General features: G+C 42.6%; 1 protein-coding gene across 1 annotated transcript in view; it reads left to right on the top strand.

Moving 5' to 3' along the window:
- The window catches only part of SUSD1 (sushi domain containing 1), a 135,438-nt gene that overhangs the window by 54,372 nt on the left and 57,090 nt on the right, over positions 1-23,976 (top strand). The window contains exons 8-11 of the mRNA XM_030817622.1: positions 8,303-8,400; positions 9,315-9,501; positions 19,483-19,592; positions 23,106-23,298. Of these exons, the coding sequence (XP_030673482.1) occupies positions 8,303-8,400; positions 9,315-9,501; positions 19,483-19,592; positions 23,106-23,298 (588 nt within the window). The remainder of the gene's footprint in view (positions 1-8,302; positions 8,401-9,314; positions 9,502-19,482; positions 19,593-23,105; positions 23,299-23,976) is intronic.

The raw sequence follows: 23,976 nt of genomic DNA, 5'->3' as shown, positions 1-23,976 counted from the left end.
CAATGGCAAACGTGTAACTGCCACCAAAGACTCTAGGGTTCCAGTCTTAATAATTGGAGCTAATGCCACGCTGGACTAGACTGATGGTCACTCCAACCTATCACGGCATTTGCAAAAGCACCTCCAAGAGTTATTTGGAGGAAGTGAGGTAGCTGCCTCCTGGAATGCTGAATTCAATGTTTGGGGAAGTATTCCCGACACAGATTAAACGCTGGAGTCACTTGGTAAGAGCTGGGTATAGCTTCTGAGCCTCAGCCATTTGCTTCATTGCTCAAGCTGCTCTGCCTCCACCATTCAGCAGTCAATGGGGGTATAAGAATTAGTCACCGCATGAAAAACCAGTGAATCTGCATGGGGCATAGTAAGCTATTAATTAGCTGATGCTTGTAGAGCACTTTGAAGAACAAACATGTTATGTAACTGCTAATTATAATTACCATCCTCAGCCTGCTACCTTTCACAAAGTCTGTGGCTCCAGCTGCAGCTGTTTCCATGGGTTTATGTGAGCTTTGATTTAAGAAAAGAAAAGGCATTCTCCCTGAGAGCTGTGATCTTTCTGTGAGAAGGCCTTTATGCCCTCAATCAGGATTGGCAGCTAAATTCAATTTCCGCAGATAAAGGGGATGATTTACATGCTGATTAATTCATGGTGCAGTGCAGATGATCTCTGGGTGTGTAGGTAGGAGAGGCTTCTGGTAATGTAGTGAGAGCTGCTGATTACCATGGCTCTTGCTCAGCTACCCGTCTTCTTTTTTCTTTTCCCTGTTTTTCACTTGTTACCTATTTCTTCACTCCCCTCATCCCAACTGTCTCTGTGTATTTTGTTGTTGTTGTTGTTGTTGGAGATGGAGTCTCACTCTGTCACCCAGGTTGAAATGCAGTGATCACAGCTCACCACAGCCTCAAACTCCTGGGCTCAAGCGATCCTTCTGCCTCAGCCTCCCAACCAGTTGGGACTATAGACATGACCCACCACGTGTGGCTAAATCTTTTTAAATTTTTTTATAGAGACGGGGGTCTCACTGTGTTGCCCAGGCTGGTCTCAAACTGCTAGCCTCAAGCCATCCTCCTGTCTCTGTATATTTTATATTTCCCTTTCTTCGTGTTCACTTTTGGCTTCCCCTCTCATCTTTTTCTACTTTTCTGCTTCTCTGAATGCTTCCTACCTCTGTCCTGTTTTCACTGTTTATCTTCCTGTTCAGTTCCAAACTGGGTAGAATAATTTATCTTTACCTGGGTTGTTTTTAATGAAGCCACTAGTCTTTGGGATTAGTAGCACAAATCGTATGTGCTTTTAATGGGGTGTGAGCTCTATCAAGCTGGTAGGACTTTTTTTTTTCCCGGCCCCTCCTCTCCAGCAAGGCCAGTTTGGACTGGAAACTCCAGACAGCTGGGAATTAGGCAATCACTTTCGTGTCTGGAAAAACCCCAGGTGGAAGCTTGATGTTAATGAGTTGGTTTACCTCAAGATCAAAGAGACTGATTCATTCTTGATAAGACTTTCCCTGGCTTCCATTCTGCACAGGCCATTTGGCTTTTCATGTTTAGGATCTGAGTTAATGATTATAAGGCTGACGCTCACTCACTCCACGCTCTCGGAAGGGTAACATCTCTGCTGGAACAGAGGCTGTTTATCGCTAGGATCCTTTCTGTGCCTCTAAACTGCCCTGGGCACTGCTCTGATGCCTCCAGGACTCCTGTTGGCCTCTGTCCCTTCTGTTTGGCTGGTGACCCTCTTCTCCAGCCCACTGGGTGCTCACTTGCAGCCACACACATTTCAGATGGAACAGAAAGGTCAGCCGGAATAAATGGATACATTTACATAAATAGCCACATGGCCGGATGTATTGGAATATGTGAATGAGGTTTGGACCATCAAGCATTATAGCTACTGCTGGCTGAGCATGAATGTACACACCCAGGGCTCAGCTAGGGACCTTAATGCTCGATTTCATTTCATCCTCTTAAAACCCTTTTGAAGTAAGCTTTGTTATTTTCATGTCATAGATGAGTAGTCTGAGACTCATAAAGGTTAAGTGACTTTTACATGGTCACTCAATAATTAGCAAATGGTAGAGCCAGGATTTGAACTGAGGCCTGTAAGCCCAGAAAGACCACATTCTTTCTCCTACGTCAGTGTCTTCCAAACTTGAATTATTTGTATAGCACCCTGACACAATGTTTGCCATAATAAGAGTATTATTTACTTAGAATGTTTCCTTAAACAACCTAACCTTAAATTTTTAATTCAAATTTATTAAGGACAATATATGTGATCTCATGAGTTTGATGAAGTAGGTGTATTTTTCTGATATACACAAAAACCGATACATAGCGAACAGATAAAAATGTATTCCTGGCTGGGCGTGGTGGCTCACGCCTGTAATCCCAGCACTTTGGGAAGCTGAGAGGGGGAGATCACCTGAGTTCAGGAGTTTGAGACCAGCCTGGTCAACATGGTGAAACCCCCTCTCTACTAAAGATACAAAAATTAGCTGGGTGTGGTGGCACGTGTCTGTAGTCCCAGCTACTCAGGAGGCTGAGGCCGGAGGATCACTTGAACTCAGGAGGCGGAGGTTGCAGTGAGCTGAGAACACGCCACTGCACTCCATCCTGGGCGACAGTGCAAGACTCCGTCTCCAAAAAAGAAAAAAAGTATTCGTATGCCACCAAAAATCATCCCAAAGTGTGCAATACATTTTATATGAACGTACTCTAAACCATGCTACTCCTACTTATTTTATGTGAATCTAAGACTTCAAAGAAAGAAAGGAAACACATTAAAACTTTTATAGCCAAACATACATTTATTCAAGTAGCCACTGTGAGAAGCCATACCCTGATTTCTGTGGTGCTGCCATTATCATCATGTGTTTGCCTTGGAATCCTATTTGAGAATGGCCTTTGGAGGTAGTTTATGAGCCGTATTAGAAGATCAGTTACATTCCTTTTGAAATCAGATGCTGTTTTGACTAGAAATGATGCTAAGCTTGCTTGATCATCTGTTTGGGTCACCTGGATTTATTCTGCATGACCTTTTGCTGTTTCCAAAAATAAAGAAAAAGGATATAAAATTGTAAACCAAGGGAGTACACTAGACCAGCCCCTGTCCTTGCACAGTGGGACTTCTGAAAGAGTAGTCTGGGCTCACTGTCTTGTTCCCTCCCCTCCTATGCTCTTCTCAGCCTACTGGGGGGAAACCAGGCATCGAACACCCCCACTTCACTGTAGCATCTCACCAAGGTCACTGATGACCACCTAACTGCCAACTTCACGTTCCAGTTTCAGCTGTCATTCTTCTCAACCTTTCCACAACATTTAGCATCGTTGATCATTTATCCATCCATTCAACCAGCCAACCAAATAATACATAGTTTTTAATATCTATATTTAAGGCACTGTACTAGGGCCTGAGGATAGAGAGAGAAACATGATCTTTGCCATCGTAAAGTTACATTCAGGAGGGGTGGTCATTATATAATGACTTACATATTTAGTTACAAATGTGTTAAGTACCACATACAGCAATACTAGATGCTAACAAAATACCAACATACATAACATTACGTATATCTATATATATACTTAACATTATGTATATGTACATGTGTGTACACACACACACACACACACACACACACAGAGTAAAGCAAAACAAAGGCACTTGCTTTATCACCCACTGAGATTTTCTTTCCCCAAATCCAGTGAGAGTTCTGCTGGACACTGTGGGGGCCTCCTTCTTTTAAGCCAGAGAGGCCACTGTGTTCTACAGCTGGACAGGCCAAGGGCCTGCTCTTCCCACCTCTACCCAAAGTCAAACCACACATCTAATCCTGATGCCGTGGGCACTCCACGAGGGGAGAACAGCTGTGCGAGAGGAGAGAGGGAGATGGACTTTGCACCCTCTGCCTTGACCTGCTCCAGGCCCTTTTTGGCTAGGGGATGAGGAGGCTGTGGGAGACTGGTGGGAAGGAAGGCTGATAATTTTCTTAAAATTTTTTTTATTTTTATTTTTTAGGGATAGAGTCTTGTTGTATCACCCGGGCTGGAGTGCAGTGGCACGATCTCAGCTCACTGCAACCTCTGCCTCCCAAGTTCAAGCGATTCTTGTGCCTCAGCCTCCCGAGTAGCTGGGATTACAGGTGTGCACCATCACACCTGGCTAATTTCTCTATTTTTAGTAGAGACATGTTTTCGCCATGTTGGCCAGGCTGGTCTCGAACTCCTGGTCTCAAGTAATCCGCCTGCCTTGGCCTCTCAAAGTGCTGAGATTACAGGTGTCAGCCACTGTGCCTGGCCTTGGAAGGCTGAGAGACACTCTTTCAAGTCCTTCCTTTCCTTCCTAGACATCAGTCACTCTACCAGCCTCCTGCCTGTCTTCTGCATTGCCTTTCTCCTCTGGTTCCCTCCTGGGTTTCGGTGTTTCCCAGTGTTCTTCCATTGGGCCATTCACTGTCTCTGTCCTACCTGCATATCTCACCTGCACCCATGCCTTCAACTACCATTCACAGATCCATGACTTTCAAGAGTACTTTTTCCCTACATAGTCAGCAGATAACATCGTCACAGCCCAGTGCCTGGCATGGCAGGATGCTTGGCATTTGATAGTCACTCAGTTAGTAGTGAGCAGGGAATGAAAGAGCCCCGGGACAGCTCCAAAGAGGACTTCCAGAAATGTTTTCAGTTATCAGTACTATTGGAATGAGGGCATATAGTCTCCATTAAAAGGGCAGCATTAATGTAGATGTTGAATATCTGATTCATTTATAAAGGAGTCTTTCCAACTAATTTGTAGGCACCTGGAGGGAAAAGCAACCAAACTTTGTTAAACTGCTCCCTGGGATGAAATATCTGACACCCCTATAATTGGATCTGGGTCCCATCTGTGCAGAGAGCATGGCACAGGCTGGAGGCAGATGGCATCTTTGAGATGCCATTTACAGTTGTCATAGTGAATGAGCAAGAAGGAAGGACAAGAAAGAAAACTCCTTTCTAATCTCTGCTTGGATGACAAAGGAACTGAGAGTAAGAAGGAAATTCGCTTTGCTGGCAACTCAGAGAGAAGATGAGGGCTAGGCTGGTGCCTTTTCTTTCTGGACCAGGTGGTGAGTTAGCATCAAAGGGATGTGTAAGTGAGCAGAGATGCCAAGAGCTCTGGGGCTTTGAAGGGCAACAAAGAGGGTAGAGGCCAGAAATATCTGGGGCTTGTTCAGGCTGATAAAAGACTGGTACCAACATCATCTTTATGCTACCCAAGGAGGCGAACTTATAAGGTCATAGTGTCTCCTAGGGTACCTATGCTCATAATTGGAGTATTTCTTTTCTTTTTTTTTTCTTTTTTTTCTTTTCTTTTTTTCTTTTTTTGCAATGGAGTCTCATTCTGTCTTCCAGGTTGCAGTGCAGTGGCACAATCTTGGCTTACTGCAACCTCTGCCTCCCGGATTCAAGCAATTCTCATGCCTCAGTCTCCCAAGTAGCTGGAATTACAGGCGTGTATCACCACGGTTGGCTAATTGTTTCGTATTTTTAGTAGAGACGGGGTTTCATCATGTTGCCTAGGCTGGTCTCAAACTCCTGACCTCAAGTGATATGCCCGTCTCAGCCTCCCAAAGTGTTAGGATTACAGACGTGAGCCACCGCACCCACCTGGCCCACAATTGGGGAGTATTTCTTTGATTTTAAGTTGTGTGTGTTCTAGGGAGAAATACTGATATGGAGATCCAGGAATGCTGCAGACAGCCGTAGGTGGCCTTTCTGGTCTCTCGGCAGGAGTTTGCCTATTTTCCCTTCTCTGCCTCCATTGATTTTCACTTGCTAATAGATGACCTGGGCTTACCCAAGACCAGGTCATGTGGGACACAGAATGTAGGCATTGCTGCTGAAGGGATGATTTAGTAAAGATATAAACTCTTCTTTGGGCAGAGAGATCAGTAGATCTGGGTCAATCCAAAGCTAGCATTGGTTCTGAGTACAGGAGAAGAGGATTGGCCCTACAGGTGTCTAAGGTGCAGGCTTCCTTTTGCACTTGGAGACTGCGAAGAGATTCACTAGAAGGGAGAAACAGGAGCTGAGTTGTGGAGAGTCATTTTCTGAGATGGAGAATTAGCTTTCTCACTCTTCTTAGATGGGAGCCTTTCATTGGGTTTATATTTATTATGCAGTAGAGAATCAAATCCCAGGCACCAGGAGTGGGAACCAAGGGCAGTAAAGCAGGGAAAGAAGGAGAGTCAGCATACGATGCCTGATTGTACTGGTCTCCACAGAGGGCGGGCATTACCCCATCTGTGTGACAGTGTCCTTAGATGCTGAAGAAACTAAGTCTTTGTTGGATAGCCCTTCAGAGGAAAGAAAGGAGGAAGGATTTCTCTACCAGCTCCTGTCCCCATGGGATTTTAACTCCCCTGCACTTCCAGATGGCACGTGCTGGGGTGTGGGTGCTGCAGCAGGGAAGCCCCAGAATAGGAGGCAAGACCTGGTCATGTTGTCAAAACCCATGCAGGGATGGGACAAGGAGCAGGGGAAGCTGAGAGAGGCTGAGGAGTTCTTAAGAGGTGTCTGCTTCAATGGGAAGGCTTGAACTGGGGCTGTGGAATATCCCTTTTTGCTGACATGAGGATAACTTTCTCTGGGAATAATTGTATGATAGCTTCTGTCTGCAGGAATTTTGTTTGTTTTTGTTTTTGTTTTTGAGATGGAGTCTCACTCTGTCACCCAGGCTGGAGTGCAGTGGCAGGATCTTGGCTTACTGCAACCTCTGCCTCCCGGGTTCAAGTGATTCTCCTGCCTCAGCCTCCCAAGTAGCTGGGACTACAGGCATGCACCACCATGCCCGGCTAATTTTTGTATTTTTATTAGAGACGGGGTTTTGCTATGTTAGCCAGGCTGGTCTTGAACTCCTCACCTCAGGTGACCAACCTGCCTTGGCCTCCCAAAGTGCTGGGATTACAGGCGTGAGCCATTGCACCAGGCCTGTTTGTTTTTGATAGTATTGTAAATGAAATTGTTTTCTTAATTTCATCTTTGGACTGCTCATTGCTAGTGTATAGAAATACAATAGATTTTTGTACATTGGCCTTGTATGCCGCAACCTCACTGACCTCCTTTCTCAGTTCTAATACTTGTTTTGGTGTGGATTCCTTAGAGTTTTATATATAGAAGTATATAAGATCATATCATTTGCAAGTAGAGATAGTTTTGCTTGTCTGTAGGAAGTTTATTTTATTTTATTTTATTATTTTTGAGATGGAGTTTTGCTCCATCACCCAGGGTGGAGTGCAGTGGTGCCATCTCAGCTCACTGCAACCTCTGCCTCCCAGCTTCAAGCGATTCTCCTGCCTCAGCCTCCCAAGTAGTTGAGATTACAGGCATGTGCCACCACGCCCTGCTAAGTTTTGTATTTTTAGTAGAGATGGGGTTTCACTATGTTGGCCAGGCTGGTCCCAAACTTCCGAGCTCAGATGATCCGCCAACCTTGGCCTCCCAAAGTGCTGAGATTACAGGTGTGAGCCACTGCACTCGGCTGGGAATTTGATTTCAAAGAAATAAAAAGCTAGATCTCCTTTCGTTCTTCCTGTCTGAAGAACCACTTGTGGGTTGACTGGGACTGTTGAAAACTATGCTACCTCAGGGAACCAAGGCCTTCATATGATTTCCCACATTGCTGAATTCATTACCTGGAATATATGTAGAATATTTAAAAGAAGCAGAACAACCCAGAGGAATCAGTGGCCTCCTGATAGACCAGGATTAAATAGCTTCAGTTACAGGAGTCCCAGAAGTACCTAAGAACCTTGTAGAGAATTTCTTTAGTTTGCCCCAACCTGTTTCTGAGGCGTGGTCCTGTGTGGTGAGACGTGTCATTTTCCCCCATGGGATAGCAGTGACTTGAAGGAGTTTCCCATCATTCTGCTGGGAAGAGAAAGGTGGAAGCAGGTCTTACTTGTGCAGGTGCAGGGAAGGTCTCACTGAGGACCCAGCTCTGGGCCTTGTTCCATTCTACCAGAGTGGAATGCCAGTGGCATCCAGTGGCCTGTCAGGTGAATCACAGGTTAGAATTCTGACCTATACCCAAGTAGGAATCTTTCCTTTCCCTCTAAGTCAGGTAATGGGCCACGCTCATTCATGATGAAGACAAGTTGGGTGATTGGCTTGGGAGAGCTTGCATTGCCTGACTCAGTGTCTGCCTCTGAGGATGAATGGTGACCAGCAGAGATACCAGCTGTGCAGATAGACTGATCTCCTGTAGAATTTTCCTAAAGCCCATTGATGCATTTTGTGAGTTGACTGCCTTTTTCTCTTTTAGAAATTCTGACAAAGATTAATGATGTATCAGTGTTTAATGATACCTGTGTGAGATGGCAAATAAACTCAGGAAGAATAAACCCCAAGATCTCATATGTGGTAAGTAAACTGATCTACTTTTTCCTGCTAGGACAGACACGTCACCCATGGGAATATGAGTCAGAGGGACTTGCTTCCATGAGAGCTTCTCAATCTAATTGCCATTTTTTTTTTTTTTTTTGAGACAGTCTCACTCTGTTGCCCAGGCTGGAGTGCAGTGGTGGGATCTCAGCTTACTGCAACCTCGGCCTTCCGGGTTCAAGCAATTCTCCTGCCTCAGCCTCCTGAGTAGCTGGGATTACAGGTGTGCACCACCATGCTTGGCTAATTTTTTGTATTTTCAGTAGAGATGGGGTTTCACCACGTTGGCCAGGCTGGTCTCGAACTTCTGACCTCAGGTGATCCACCTACCTCAGCCTCCCAGAGTGCTGGGATTATAGACATGAGCCACTGCGCCTGGCATCAATCTAATTGCTTTCTGATCCCATTGTCATTTAAAAAGAGTGGACGGAATTTTTGAAGATATCTGGATGATTTCGTTATTTTGCATTTTGTGTTTAACATATTTGTCATTCAGCAGGGTGCATGTATGGGGGATGTGTTTATATTTGGCATCCTCACGATTGCTTGTTTCCAAGCACTTGTATTTCACTCCCCCAGAGCAAGCCCGGGAGCATCTGCTGACTTGGTGACAGAGTGCAGCCAATGATCTTCAGGTTGCAATTGTCTCCATTTGATCATTTGTGTGCAGGAGAGCACTTCCTAGGGAGATTGCTCATTTATGTCTCCTCTAGGGGTTTAATATTCACTGGGCTGATCAGACTTTATCAGCAGACCAGGTTTACCTTACAAATGCTCCCTGGCTGAGCAGCGCAGTATAAAATGGAATAGTAGGAGAATGGGCTCCAGCGCCACAAATCCTGGATTGTTTTGACTGGAGTCAGAGTGGGTTCTCTTGTCTTTTCCTCTCAAAGATATCCATTAAAGGACAACGGTTGGACCCTATGGAATCAGTTCATGAGGAGACAGTCAACTTGACCACAGACAGCAGGACCCCAGAAGTGTGCCTATCCCTGTACCCAGGCACCAACTACACCGTGAACATCTCCACAGCACCTCCCAGGCGCTCGGTGCCAGCCGTCATCGGTTTCCAGACAGTTGGTAGGTGGAGGTGAAGTCTCATTTCCTCCTAGAAAATGCTAAGCACAGAATGTGGGGAAGTATGCTGCAGAATCAGCTGGGCCGGAGAGCTCCTATTTGCTGTCTGAGATTTATACTCAGACGTAGTTGCTCCAGCCGCAGGACTAGAGCAGGTCGAGAGATCCGTATCCTCTTGGTACCAGGCTGAATGAGCTCTAGGGTATTTTTTCTCAGCTGAGCCCTCTGGGAGAGGTGGAAAGTAATAAAAAGGCATTTAAAAGGAAAACATTAGGTGATGATCAGTCCACTATCAAATATCCAAGGCAACAGAGGGTAGCCATTTGGCTTATCTTTGGTAGTAAACTTGTCTTTTCTGGCCAGGTGTGGTGGCTCACGCCTATAATCCCAGCACTTTGGGAGGCTGAAGCGGGTAGATCACTTGAGGTCAGGAGTTCCAGACTAGCCTGGCCAACATGGCAAAACCCTATCTCTACTGAAAATAGAAAAACTTAGCTGGGTGTGGTGGCACACACCTGTAGTCCCAGCAACTCGGGAGGCTGAGGCACAAGAATCATTTGAACCCAGGGGGCAGAAGTTGCAGTGAGTGAGCCGAGATTGTGCCACTGCACTCCTGCCTGGACAACAAGCAAGACTCTGTCTCAAAAAAAAAAAAAAAAAAAAAAGTCATTTCTTGCTCTTGCGTGTGAAAGAGGAGGTGCCAGGGAGGCTGACCCAGCAGCTTTAAAGGGATCAAGTTGAGAGTGGGGAAGAGGAAGCAGGGGCACCCCTAGGGTGCAGGAGGGTAGGTGTTAGCTAAAAAAAGGAGTGGAAGGAAGGAGCTTTAAGAAGTAGAAATAAACCTCATTTTACATAATTGTCATATGGGTTTTTAACAACATTGTGACAATTACAGGAAGTTAAAAAAAAAAAGCTCTGGTTATGGGTATGAGGACTAATTAAATACCTTGTAGACAGGTGGGGCACAGTGGCTCATGCCTGTAATCCCTGCACTTTGGGAGGCTGAGGAGGATTGCTTGAGGCCAAGAGTTTGAGGTCAACCTGAGCAACACAGTGAGACCCCATCTCTACAAAAAAAAAAAAAAAGAAAATTTAGCCTGGTGTGATGGTGCATGCCTATAGTCCCAGTTACTCGGGTGGCTGAGGCAAGAGGATCACTTGAACCCAGGAGTTCAAGGCTGCAGTGAGCTATGATCATGCCACTGCACTCCAACCTGGGTGACAGGGCAAGACCCTGTCTCAGAAAACAAACAAAAAACCCTGTAGACAAACCTTGACAAGTAATTGATGTCATTTATTTATTTATTTTTTGAGATGGAGTCTCGCCCTGTAGCCCAGGCTGGAGTGCAGTGGTGCGATCTCGGCTCACTGCAATCCCTGCTTCCTAGGTTCAAGCGATTCTCCTGCCTCAGCCTTCTCAGTAGCTGGGATTACAGGCACCCACTACCATGCCTGGCTATTTTTTGTATTTTTAGTAGAGACTGAGTTTCACCATATTGGCCAGGCTGGTCTTAAACTCCTGACCTCAAGTGATCTGCCCACCTCAGCCTCCCAAAGTGCTGGGATTATAGTCGTGAACCACCACAGCTGGCTGATGTCATTTATTATTTTGGGGGAGTTGAGAAAGTTCTTAATTAGCTGTTTGCTATCCCACTGAAACTGTACCTTAACCTGAGTAGCTGGGAAGTGACACAGATTCAGCAGAAATACTTAAAAAAGTCTGCCAATCTTAACAATATAAAACCAACTATGAGATTATACAAATTTGGTCTCTTGACATTTGCATATAAGTAAAACAAAATTAATTCTTTGCAAGTAAATAATATGCAGGCAAAGATATTATAAAATTAATATGGTAACTAATCAGAGAAGCCTTACAAAATTATTAGTAAACTACCATAGGGAAATGTCTTTAAAAGATCATCACTCACCTGTCACTGTTCAGTGAGGATGACAGGTTGCTGTTTGGCGTCAGCTGTTTTTACTAATATCCAATTACCTGTTCAAGTTCCTTTCCCTTGGGAAACACATGGTCTTTGGAGTCAGGCAGATCCGGTTTTGCATCTTAACTCTCTATTGAAGAGTTGGCTGATCATGGCTGAGTTATTTAATGTCTCTGGACTAAAGGGAATTGGATTTTATTTGCAAGTTAATCTAGAGAGAATTAGGATTTATGTTGAGCCATCCTAACTGGGAGCAAGGTATGTTTCCACATTTACTCACTGTCTACTCAAGTCTTCTGTTTATTTGTGCACTGTTATAAAGACTTGTCATTCTTTGCCTCTAGATCCTGGACATTCTGTTGTCTGATTTCATTATCAGAGTTATGCTATTTTCCTTAAAATGAATTGGGAAGTTTTCCATTGTTTTTCCCTCTGGAATACTTTATATCACGTTGGAATTATTCCCTTCCTTTAAAGTTGAACATTTTCTCAAAAGATCGTTGAAGTATCACCCCTTTCAAGAGATAATTCTTTGACAACTTTGTCAATTTCTTCCATGATTTTGGGTCGTTTATGTTTCTGACATTTTCTTGAGTCAATTTTTATATTTTTCTAAAAAATGTGTATTTGGTTGATATATTACACATATTGGCAGAATGTCATATGGAATATTTGCTTACATCTCCTCTGGGGTTATAGGTTATATAATCCCAGGTTTTTCTGACTCCTAAGTTTGGTTCTTTCTCTTTTTAGAGGTTGATTGGTTGGTTGTGTGTTTTGTTACTATATTTTTTTCCCCAAGGAATGAACTCTTGGGTTTTAAAATTGTTTTTCTTTTTCTAACTCACTAATTTCTCATCTTGTTTATATCTTTCCTTCTCCATGTTTCTCTCTCTCTTTTTTTTTTTTTTTGAGACACCCAGCTCTGTCACCCAGGTTGCAGCACAGTAGTGCAATCACGGCTCACTGCAACCTTGACCTCCCGGGCTCAAGTGATCCTCCTACCTCAGCCTCCCAAGTAGCTGGGACTACAGGCATGCACCATAAGGCCTGGCAAATTTTTGTATTTTTTGTAGAGACAGGGTTTCACCATGTTACCTAGGCTGGTCTTGAACTTCTGGGCTCAATTGATATGCCTGTCTCCGCCTCCCCAAGTACTGGGATTATAGGTGTGAGTCACGGTGCACAGCTCATATTTCTGTTAAATTGGTTATATTGTTCTGTTTCTAAATTCTTGAGTGCATAACGAAATTCAACTTATTTTCATTCTTTTCTGTTTGATAATAAAAGTCTTTAATGTTTCTTTCTCCCTTGCAGATTTGAGCTTTGGCAGAATTCTTTAGGCATTGATACATGTTTCAAGGCATGATATAATATTGATACATGTTTCAAGGCAGATAAAATATTCTGATTTTCTGTTTGATGGAATAATTATTTATGAGTGTGTTTTTTTTTTTTTTTTTTTTTTTTTTTTTTTTTGAGACGGAGTCTCTGTCTGTCGCCCAGGCTGGAGTGCAGTGGCACGATCTCGGCTCACTGCAAGCTCCGCTTCCCGGGTTCATGCCATTCTCCTGCCTCAGCCTCCCGAGTAGCTGGGACTACAGGCACCCACCACCACAGCTGGCTAAGTTTTTGTATTTTTAGCAGAGACGGGGTTTCACTGTGTTAGCCAGGATGGTCTTGATCTCCTGACCTCGCGATCCACCTGCCTCGGCCTCCCAAAGTGCTGGGATTACAGGCCTGAGCCACTGTGCCCGGCCATTTGTGAGTGTTTTAATATGTGTTCTCTTTACCCTTACTTTCAAAGCATTATATAATTACTATTATGATTTCCTCTTTGAATAATTAATTATAAGCATTGTATACAGTGGTAGATTTTTTTCTTTGTAACATTTATACTGTGTTGTTGTTTTCTAGTTTTATTACATTTTGGTATGTTTGGAGGATTTATTGACATTTTCTTGGGCCTTACAATTTGGCCAAGTTTGGTAATTTCAGCAGGTGCTAGATAATAAGGTAGAGTGTTTGCCTGTAAGGGGAATAAGATCTATTATTAAGTCAACTTTATTAATAAGGTTATTCAGGACTTCTGGGTTTTGTTTATTTTTAACATGGATTGCCATTTTCTGTTCGTCTTAGAAATTCTTATTGGTTTGTTTCACACATTTTGATATGATTTTTATGTTCATGACTGATATCTTTATTATAGATTCTTTTGCTAGTAACAAATGGCTTATTTTAGCCTGTTTAATACCTTTGCCTTGAATTATATATTGAAAGTAATATTGTTTTCTGAATTTATTTGTGCTTGCATTTGCATGATATGCCGTTGTCTACTTTTTTTCCTTCTTGAAAGCTATCTGAATAATATTACTATAAATGTACTCTAGGAGGCAGCATGTATGGAGAGCCTTTCTGGAAAACTTTTATTTTTGATTAGATAAGTTATCCAACTTACATCATTGTTATTTGTGATATGATTTTCCTTTCATCTGTCTATTTATTTATTTATTTATTTATGAGACAGAATCTCACTGTGTCACCCAGGCTGGAGTGCAGTGGTGTGATCTTGGCTCACTGCAACCTTGGCCTCCTGGTTTTAAGCGATTCTTGTGCCATAGCCTCCCGAGTAGCTGGGACTACAGGTGTGAGCCACCACATCTGGCCTCTTTTTTCTTTTTTTTCTTTCTTTTATTTATTTATTTTTTTTTTGAGATACGGTCTAGCTCTGTTGCCCAGGCTGGCGTTCAGTGGTGCAACCATGGCTCACTGCAGCCTTGACCTTCCAGGCTCAAGCAATCCTCCCACCTCAGCAACCAAGTAGCTGGGACCACAGGTGTGCAGATCACTTAATTTTTTCATTTTGTAAAGACAAGGTCTCACTATATTGCCCAGGCTGGTCTTGAACTCCTGGCCTCAAGGAATCCTCCCACCTCAGCCTCTCAAAGTGCTTGGATTACAGGTGTGAGCCACTGCACCTGGCCTGTTTTTTCCCTTTTTAATGCTACTTTGCTGTGTCTTTTGTTTTCTTTTTGTTACACAGATTTTCTTTTCCAGTGAGTCAGATAGTATAGATTTTGTTTTCTTTTCTACAAGTGATCACATTTAAAAAAGACAAATTCTATTTGAGTGTGTATTTCTTTTTTTACCAGTGTTAAGACTGAAATATTGTTCACTTTTCCCTGAATGAGATAAGTTAGCATTCCTTTTATTTTTAAAACTTCCTTTTATTTCTTCCCCTCTCTCTTCTCTTAGGTTATTGGTTTAGTATAGCATTATATTACCAGCTTCTTATTTTTAACATGTATTATCTCTTCAAAGAGCTCACTCTTATATTGATTTATAGAAACCTTGGTAGTGATGATTTAACTTTGGGTACATGTTTTAATAGTTTCAGTGCTTACTGACAGTCTTTTCAAACCATGTGCTCTATTATTTCTCTATCTCTATTTCTCTCTCTGTATGGTGATTTGCCTCTCCCCGGGGAGGGAATGGGATACTTTCTGAGTCCATGATGATCTGAGAATGTCTTTTATTGCCTTCACATGTGAATGAAAGCTCAATTGAAGATAAAATTCTTGGGTCATAAACTTTTGTTCTTGGAATTCTAGAAGTATTTCATATTGACGTTGGGAACTGGAAGCTTTGAAAGAAGAGTTAGAAGAAGGTGTGACTTTCTTTAAAAAAAAAAAAAAAAAATCCTGGCCAGGTGTGGTGGCTCATGCCTGTAATCCCTGCACTTTGGGAGGCTTAGGTGGGCAGATCACCTGAGGCCAGGGTCAACATGGCGAAACTCTGTCTCTACTAAAAATACAAAAATTAGCCGGGGGTGGTGGTGTGTGCCTGTAGTTCCAGCTACTTGAGAGTCTTAGGCACGAGAATTGCTTGAATACGGGAGGCAGAGGTTGCAGTGAGCCAAAATCGCACCACTGCACTCCAGCCTGGGCAACAGAGTGAGACTGTCTCAAATAAATAAATAAAATATAAAAAATTCTATGTAAGCAATTTGATTTTAAGCTTGTGTATCATGAAGGCTTCTTTAGCCATGAAATTTAAGACATTAATCATTTATTAATGTACCCAGCAAATGTTTATTTACCACCTATTATGTGTCTGATGTTTTTTAGGCATTGAGAATTCGATAATGACACAGAAGTCTCTTCCTTCATGAAACCTCCGTCTGGGTAGTGGGCAGATAGAGATGTTCATGTTTTGCACTAAGTTTTCCTAGTACCCTGTGAGTTGTTGTTGTTGTTGTTTTGAGACTGAGTCTTATTCTGTCACCCAGGCTGGAGTGCAGTGGCATGATATTGGCTCATTGCAACCTTCGCCTCCTGTGTTCAAGAGATTCTTGTGCCTCAGCCTCCCAAGTGGCTGGGATTACAGGCATGTGTCACCATGCCCAGCTAATTTTTGTATTTTTAGTAGAGATGGGGTTTTACCATGTTGGCCAGGCTGATCTCAAACTCCTGACCTCAAGTGATCCACCCATCTTGGCCTCCCAAAGTGCTGGGATTACAGGCGTGAGCCACCATGCCCAGCCCCCTGTGAGTTTTTTGGTCTTTAGAATTTGGTTTAACTATATATTAGGAATATTTTCTTTTATTACATCTCTGATTATTGCTTTTTTTTTTTTAACAGTTTGTTTTTTGCTCTTCAATATAGTGAGATCTTGTCTTTACAAAATGAAAAAATTAAGTGATCTGCACACCTGTGGTCCCAGCTACTTGGTTGCTGAGGTGGGAGGATTGCTTGAGCCTGGAAGGTCAAGGCTGCAGTGAGCCATGGTTGCACCACTGAACGCCAGCCTGGGCAACAGAGCTAGACCGTATCTCAAAAAAAAAATAAATAAATAAAAGACAGAAAAAAAAGAAAAAAGAGGCCAGACGTGGTGGCTCACACCTGTAGTCCCAGCTACTCGGGAGGCTATGGCACAAGAATCGCTTAAAACCAGGAGGCCAAGGTTGCAGTGAGCCAAGATCACACCACTGCACTCCAGCCTGTGCCTATGTGGAATTGCTTGTTCGTCCACACTGGTTTCCCATTTTCTCCTTTTTATTGTCCATGTCTTTTTCCTCTGCCTTCTTTGAATATATAACAAGTTTGTTCTCTATTTGCACTTACACAAATATGCATTTTTGCATTGACATTTCCTATCTTTACCATTTCCAATGCACTTTAAATTCTGCTGTTGCACTTTCATTTCCTTTTCTTTGGGTCTCATCTAGTTCCCTTTTTATTTCTGCTTCTCTCTACCAGTTTCCTCTTAGCTGTCACGTTCTCTTATTATCTAATCCTTTATCTCTTGTTTGAATCTATTTTTAAAATTTTTATTGAACCATATGAAACAGATGCTGCCTAATTTTACCATTCTTTTGCTCAATATTTTCTTTTTTATAAATATGCTCATTCTTTGTCTGCCAAGCACAATTTTCCTTTCCTTCCCTCTCCTTTTTTGTAGAATCATTTTGCAGTTTTTTTGCCCCCTTCTGGATTACTTATCCTTAGAAGATAAAAGTTCTGTCTAGGTCTGATATTTCCCTCATAGTAAAATGAATGGCCTTCCCTTTGATCTTCCTTTTCATTGGATAATGTTAGTATGTTTATGTCAGATCTCAGAATGAAGGATTTACTGCTGGTTGGGTGACCCAGTGTCCTTTGGGCAGCAGCTGTGAGAAAGCCCACCACCCCGTGCTTTATTTCTGAGCATTTTGCTATGATTGGTGAAGCTGTTGGCTTTGGGCCTGGCTTCTTTATGGCATTACAGCCTACCAAGGCAGGAAAGAGGCAAGCCCCTTCTGTCAACTCAGGCTCTCTGCCAGATGGTACCTTCAGGTCCTGAGGCCTCTGCTTTGAAGTCCTTCCCCATTACTAATCTACAGTGGGCTAAAGAAGGACTATTATTATTATTATTACTATTATTATTATTAGCAGTAGCAATAGTAGTATTATATATATATTTTTAATATATACCTTGTTGCCTATCAGATTGCCTGGTGAGGTTAGGGGTGTGGTGGTTCATGCCTGTAATCCCAGCACTTTGGGAGACTGAGGCAGGTGGATGGCTTGAGTCCAGGAGTTTGAAACCAGCCTTTGGACATGGTGAAACTCTATTTCTACAAAAGAAACCCCCAAAATTATCTGGGCTTGGTGGTGCATGCCTATAGTCCCAGCTACTCAGGAGGCTGAGGTGGGAGGATTGCTTGAGCCCAGGAGGTGGAGGTTGCAGTGTAGTCTGGGTGACAGAGTGATACCCTGTTTAAAAAAAGAGAGAGAGAAGAAGAAGAAGAATTGTCAGGTGAGCTCTTAAAAAAATATAGATGTCGAAGCATTACTTCAAATCTGCTGATGTCTGGGTGATTCTGATGTGCAGTTTGGGAACCACTGGGCTAAATGGCTCCAGATGGAGCCTGGGTCATTGATTTGTCCTGTGACCTGTCTTGATTTTTCCATGGGCTCTAGTTCTCCTCCAGTTCTTTCTTTTGAAACTTTGGGACTACATTCCTTTGCTTGGAAGCCAGGTTGCATAGTAGGTCTTAGGGTCTTTCTTTAGCCCGAGCTCTTCCATACTGTGCTAAGCTGAAATGTCTTCATGTTTCCGCCTTGTGTATGGCAACCGACCCTTCTTTCCAACCCAGATGCAAATTTTGACCCATTTTTACTTATTCTCCATCACTTCTGTCAGGCTTGGGCGTGGGAAGTGGGAGCCAGATGCCTTTGTTCACATTGCCATCTTCCCCTGAATTCAGACGATAATGACTATCTTATGTGAAAATCATATTGAGATGTGAACTGTGCAGACAGTACTTCTGCTTCTGTTCTGCCTGTACAGAGACAGAAGCTTTATGTGGTATTTCTTACATACATGCATTTCTTACATGCAGACACTTGGTATTCCTCAAAATCACATGCATACATGTGACTATTTTTATTTCTGATGTCCTTATGAAATCTTTAAAATAAAAGTTGTGAAGACAAAGGAGAGCACATATGATAGGTCTTCAAATTCTCTCTCATAACCATCTTTCTACACTTTCCAATTATAGGCAGGAATATTTTCCCCAGCTAGTTGCCTTGTGCTGAATATGTCAGTGATATTGAAAATGCTGTGGACAATTCTGATCTTGACTAAAATAATTTATTGTTCTCATTCTTAGGTAGCAGAAACTCCCACGGGAGAAATACACATAAAAGGTAGTTATAAAATAGCTTCTCTCTGGTAGACATTTACACCTTTCTCATTGGTAGAAAACATACAGTCTTGTTTGTTAGGAAATTTGCTTTTTCTTGAAAATCACTGATGTTATTCCTGACTCTCTGTTATTTCTTTAAATCATTAGTAACAAATCTATCCTTTTAAACTACATTAAGAAGATAGAACATTGTAAGAATGAATTAGACTGCAGGAGCTATGAAATGACTTTTTTCTGTACAATGGTTAAAACAAGTCTGCTTTCTGATTATTTTATTGCCTTAGTACTCAGCTGAGTAGCTCTTGAAATACTGTCTGCTGTGAAAGCAAATTTCCTCTTGCTTGGTCATCTACTTTCTGGTTATTTTCTAGGTTGGAAAGCACTTGCTCGGAGAGTTTAAATCTATAGCCTTTGATTTTTATTTGCCGTTTTCCTTATTCTCAGACTTTCTGGCTACTGCTATGCTTACCTTCATGACATTTTACTATGGACGATCCAAGTGATAGGATTAACTTTCTAAAAATATCACTGCTTTCTTTATTAATTTATAGAAATTTTTAAATGTTTCATTTGATTATCTAAGCAGCCTGTGACATAAGAAAAGCAAGCTGAATTACTTGATTTTACGAACAAGGAGACTGAGGTTCAGTGACTTAGCTAAGGTAATTACAATTGAGAATTTGGAGAGCCAGGACTTGAAGCTAAGTCTGCTGATACCAGTTTTAATATTATTCCTGTTAAACACCCAGTTGGCTCTCTTAAGGTGTCAGAGTTTCACTTGTACTCAGCCATGATGCATTTTGCTAAGATGGTGCAAGCTATCTATAACTTTCTCTCTTGTCTTTTAGAAGATGATCTCTTAGAAGATGATGGAAGGTTCAATATTTCAATATTTAATGAAACTTGTTTGAAATTGAACAGGCATTCTAGGAAAGTTGGATCAGAACACACATACCAAGTAAGGAGATCTCTTATGCTTTCCATTAAATAATTGTGTCATTTAAAAATTTGGGCGATCTCCAAGTAAGTATCCAAAGTATTTAAAAATGAATGAACTTCTAGACAGTTTGTGACTGTTATTTCTAGAGATGGATGTGAGATGTGAGATGGATGTAAATGAGGTACTAACTTGAAGAAAGATACTATATTTGGTGACTTGCTATCATTTTCTATGCCTGGCATTTCAAGCTTATATTTTATTTTAATGCATTAAATAATACAGCTTATTTTGTTATCAGATTCACATTTGGGCATGGAGTTTTTTTATTTTTTATTTTTATTTTTTGAGACTGAGTTTCGCTCTTGTTGCCCAGGCTGGAGTGCAGTGGCATGATCTCAGCTCACTGCAATCTCCGCTCCTGGGTTCAAGCGATTCTCTTGTGTCAGCCTTCCTGAGTAGCTGGGATTGCAGGCATGCGCCACCACGCCCAGCTAATTTTGTATTTTTAGTAGAGATGGGGTTTCTCCATGTTAGTCAGGCTGGTCTCGAACTCCTGACCTCAGATGATCTGCCCTCCTCGGCCTCCCAAAGTGCTAGGATTACAGGTGTGAACCACCACGCCCAGCTGGGCATGGAATTTTAAGGACGTCATTGGACGGCTATTGACCCTCATTTAACTTGATTTTTTCTTAAACATCATGAGTAAAATTATAAGTAAATTCAGGCAGGAACTGAGATTTATTTTTGTGTCATTTTTAGTGCCTAGCAAGTCATCTGGTAGAGAGTAAACTCAGTAAGTATTACATTAAAAAACATTTTTTTTCTTCTTTTTTGAGACTGAGTCTTGCTCTGTTACCCAGGTTGGAGTGCAGGGAGGCGATCTTGGCTTACTGCGACCTCCACCTTCCCAATTCAAGCGACTCTCATGCCTCAGCCTCCCAAGTAGCTGGGATTATAGGTGTGCACCACCATGCCCTGCTGATTTTCGTATTTTTAGTAGAGATATCGTGTCACCATATTGGCTAGGCTGGTCTCGAACTCCCAACCTTAAGTGATCCACCCGCCTCAGCCTCCCTAGGTGCTGGGATTACAGGTGTGAGCCACCACGCCCAAGCCAAAATTAATTAATTTATTCTATTTACCAAAAGGATATCACGTATTAGGACCTGGAAGTTTCCAATTCAAACTGATAGAAATATATAGGTAAATAGGCAAGTACATTATGGTATAATGAGTGCTTTGACAAAAAGTAAATTAATAATGGAATAATAAAAGTAAGTAAGTATAAAAATAGAGATTTTATTTGTGTGTGTGTGTGTGTGTGTGTGTGTGTCCAGGTACAATTTTTTTGTTTTTTTTGAGATGGAGTCTTGCTGTGTTGTCCAGGCTGGAGTACAGTGGCATGATCTTGGCTCACTGCAGCCTCCCTCTCCCAGGTTCAAGCAATTCTCCTGCCTCAGCCTCCCTAGTAGCTGGGATTCCACGCATGTGCCACCATGCCTAGCTAATTTTTGTATTTTTGGTAGAGACGGGGTTTTGCCATGTTGGCCAGGCTGGTCTCGAACACCTGACCTCAGGTGATCCAGCTGCCTTGGCATCCCAAAGTGCTGGGATTACAGATGTGAGTCACTTGCCAGGCCAGGTACAATTTTTTTAACCAGAAGCAAAGACTGTTATACTGAGTCATAGAAAATAAGTAGGAATTGGCTGGGCGTGTTGGCTCATGCCTGTAATCCCAGCACTTTGGGAGGCTGAGGTGGGCAGATCACGAGGTCAGGAGATGGAGACCATCCTGGCTAACACAGTGAAACCCCGTCTCTACTAAAAATACAAAAAATTAGCCGGGCGTGGTGGTGGGCACCTGTAGTCCCAGCTACTCGGGAGGCTGAGGCAGGAGAATGGTGTGAACCTGGGAGGTGGAGCTTGCAGTGAGCCAAGATCGCGCCACTGCACTCCAGCCTGGGCGACAGAGCGAGACTCCATCTAAAAAAACAAACAAACAAAAATGTTAGATAAAGGTTCATTTGTGTGACATGTGAAACACTTTTAAATTGACTGGAAAAAAAGTCAATATTTAAAAGCGGTTTGCTAAAGAAAATAGACATATTGCCTAAACACACATGAACACATTATGCCTCACTAGTAAGTGGTCCAGAAGAATAGGGGACTGCCAGACCATGGAGGGGCAGCTCTGACGATAGCATAGTCTAGGTTGGGCCATGGATATGGGTGGCCGAAGTGGAGTGAAGGAAGTTCATAGCATTGAGCTCAAAGAACTCTGAGGTCAACATTTGATGGTTTATCTGTAAGGACCTGTAAGTTATCCAAGAGAATTCGAAGAGTTTGAGAGAGAAGAATCCTTATGAACCACGTGTCAGGGTCTTGGATGACTGTGGAAATTGATAGAGAAGAGTTAGTGATTGATGGGAATAAGGAGGGATTGAGGGTGGTATAGACAATGGTGCTAGCATCAGTGGCAACACCAAGCATATGTCTCCACCAGCTAATGCACCCTAACTGATCAAGGGCTGATCATATTACTTATGGGACCTTCATGAAAGTTTTTTCCCTGTAATTCCCTGCTGGAGTTGGCAGTGCGTAGAAGATGGTTAGGTGACAGTGTGTGATATGACTCCACGGATCAAAAGCCCTTTTACCAGAGGTCTAATAGGAAAGATCCAGTGAAGTACCATGGCATTTGCTTTGAATGCATAATCTGGGGTGGTCCCCATATGTTTTTGTTTTTTTTTTTCTTCCATGGGCAGGGTTAAGGAACCCACCTAGTTTAAGTACTCTGTTCTATGAGGCTTGTCCATGGATTTCTTACAATGAAAAGAAATTAAAAGAATTTTGGTTGGGTGCAGTGGTTCACACTTGTAATCCCAGCACTTTGGGAGGCTGAGGTGGGCTTGAGGCCAAGAGTTTGAGACCAGCCTGGGCAACAAAGTAAGATCCTGTCTCTACAAATCAATTGTAAAAATAATTACCCAGGTGTGGTGGCACATGCCTGTAGTTCCAACTACTCGGGAGGCTGAGGTCACTTCAGTCCAGGAGTTTGAGATTGCTGTGAACTAAGATTGTGCCACTGCACTCCAGCCTGGGTGACAGAACAAGACCCTGTCTCAGAAAAGGGACAGAGAGAGAGAGAGAGAGAGAGAGAGAGAGAGAGAGAGAGAAAACGAACTATTCAGAAGGGAAGGAGGAAAAAAAATAATTTTGCCCATTAGCTCCAATGTAATCTCTTTCATTTGCATTATAATCAAGGGATTATTTTAGAATAGACTAACATTTTCTTCATCTGAGATGTAGTTATGCATATTAAGCTTGGTCCTATACCTGATTGTGAGGACAGGTAAGGTAGCTTTGTAAAGTCCTTCCTCAGGTTAGCTTGCTATTGTCTTAAAAATAATTCTAAGTGGGCAAGGATAAATAAAAGGAACTTTCTTGCTTTAACTCCATTTTGCTAATAGTCTAGGCACCTGTTAGCCAACAGAAAATCTAATGCAACACTTTCTTTTAATCTCATGACAGTTTACTGTTCTGGGTCAGAGGTGGTATCTGGCTAACTTTTCTCACGCAACATCGTTTAACTTCACAACGAGGGAACAAGTGCCTGTAGTGTGTTTGGATCTGTACCCTACGACTGATTATACGGTGAATGTGACCCTGCTGAGATCTCCTAAGTGGCACTCAGTGCAAATAACAATAGCAACTCCCCCAGCAGGTGGGTGTAGATGTCTTTCTTTTTTGTGCCTCAGGACAAATTACCTATGTGAATTGAGCAGTGTGGGCGGGCATAAGAGTGCTAGTTTGGGAGTCAAGAGACAGGGGTTCCAGTTCTAACAAACTTTGTTAGCTGTGTCTGGGGTTCAGGATGCCTGAATCTTACCACTTATCCCCTTCCCTGAAGGGTACTGGCTCATAGAGGGCACAGACAAGGGTGGACTGATTTATTCAGAGCTCCCTGGGAGTCCTAAATTGAGAACTCCATAAAGCATTTTATCTCTCACCCCAAATTTAAGACAACTGAACCCTAAGGGTATTCATTATCAGCAACTAGAACGAACTTCCAGGAGACCAGAAACGTGGGTCCCACTGTGTCAGGCACTGGCAGGCAATACGGCCTCAGGACTGGGCCACGTATAAGCACATTAACTTGACATAGAGAACAGAGGCCTGATTAAGGTCAGGCTCCTTAGAAATTCTTCCCTTACAGCCTTTTGAGGAAGCCACATAGGTGCCAGCTGTATTAGCTCCACAGCTCTCCCTAGTGGGATGCTGTGGTGCAGCCATTACTACTATTTCTTTTGTTCTTCAATCCTGTGGGTTTATCAGACAAATTTACGGGCATCCAGAAGAGGCTGCCCCTTTGAAGGAAAGCAGCAGAAGAGGGTAGGTCCTG

This window comes from Nomascus leucogenys, chromosome 8 (assembly GCF_006542625.1).
Source record: "Nomascus leucogenys isolate Asia chromosome 8, Asia_NLE_v1, whole genome shotgun sequence".
Taxonomy (NCBI): Eukaryota; Metazoa; Chordata; class Mammalia; order Primates; family Hylobatidae; genus Nomascus; species Nomascus leucogenys.
This window is presented reverse-complemented; position numbering and strand designations above follow the sequence as displayed.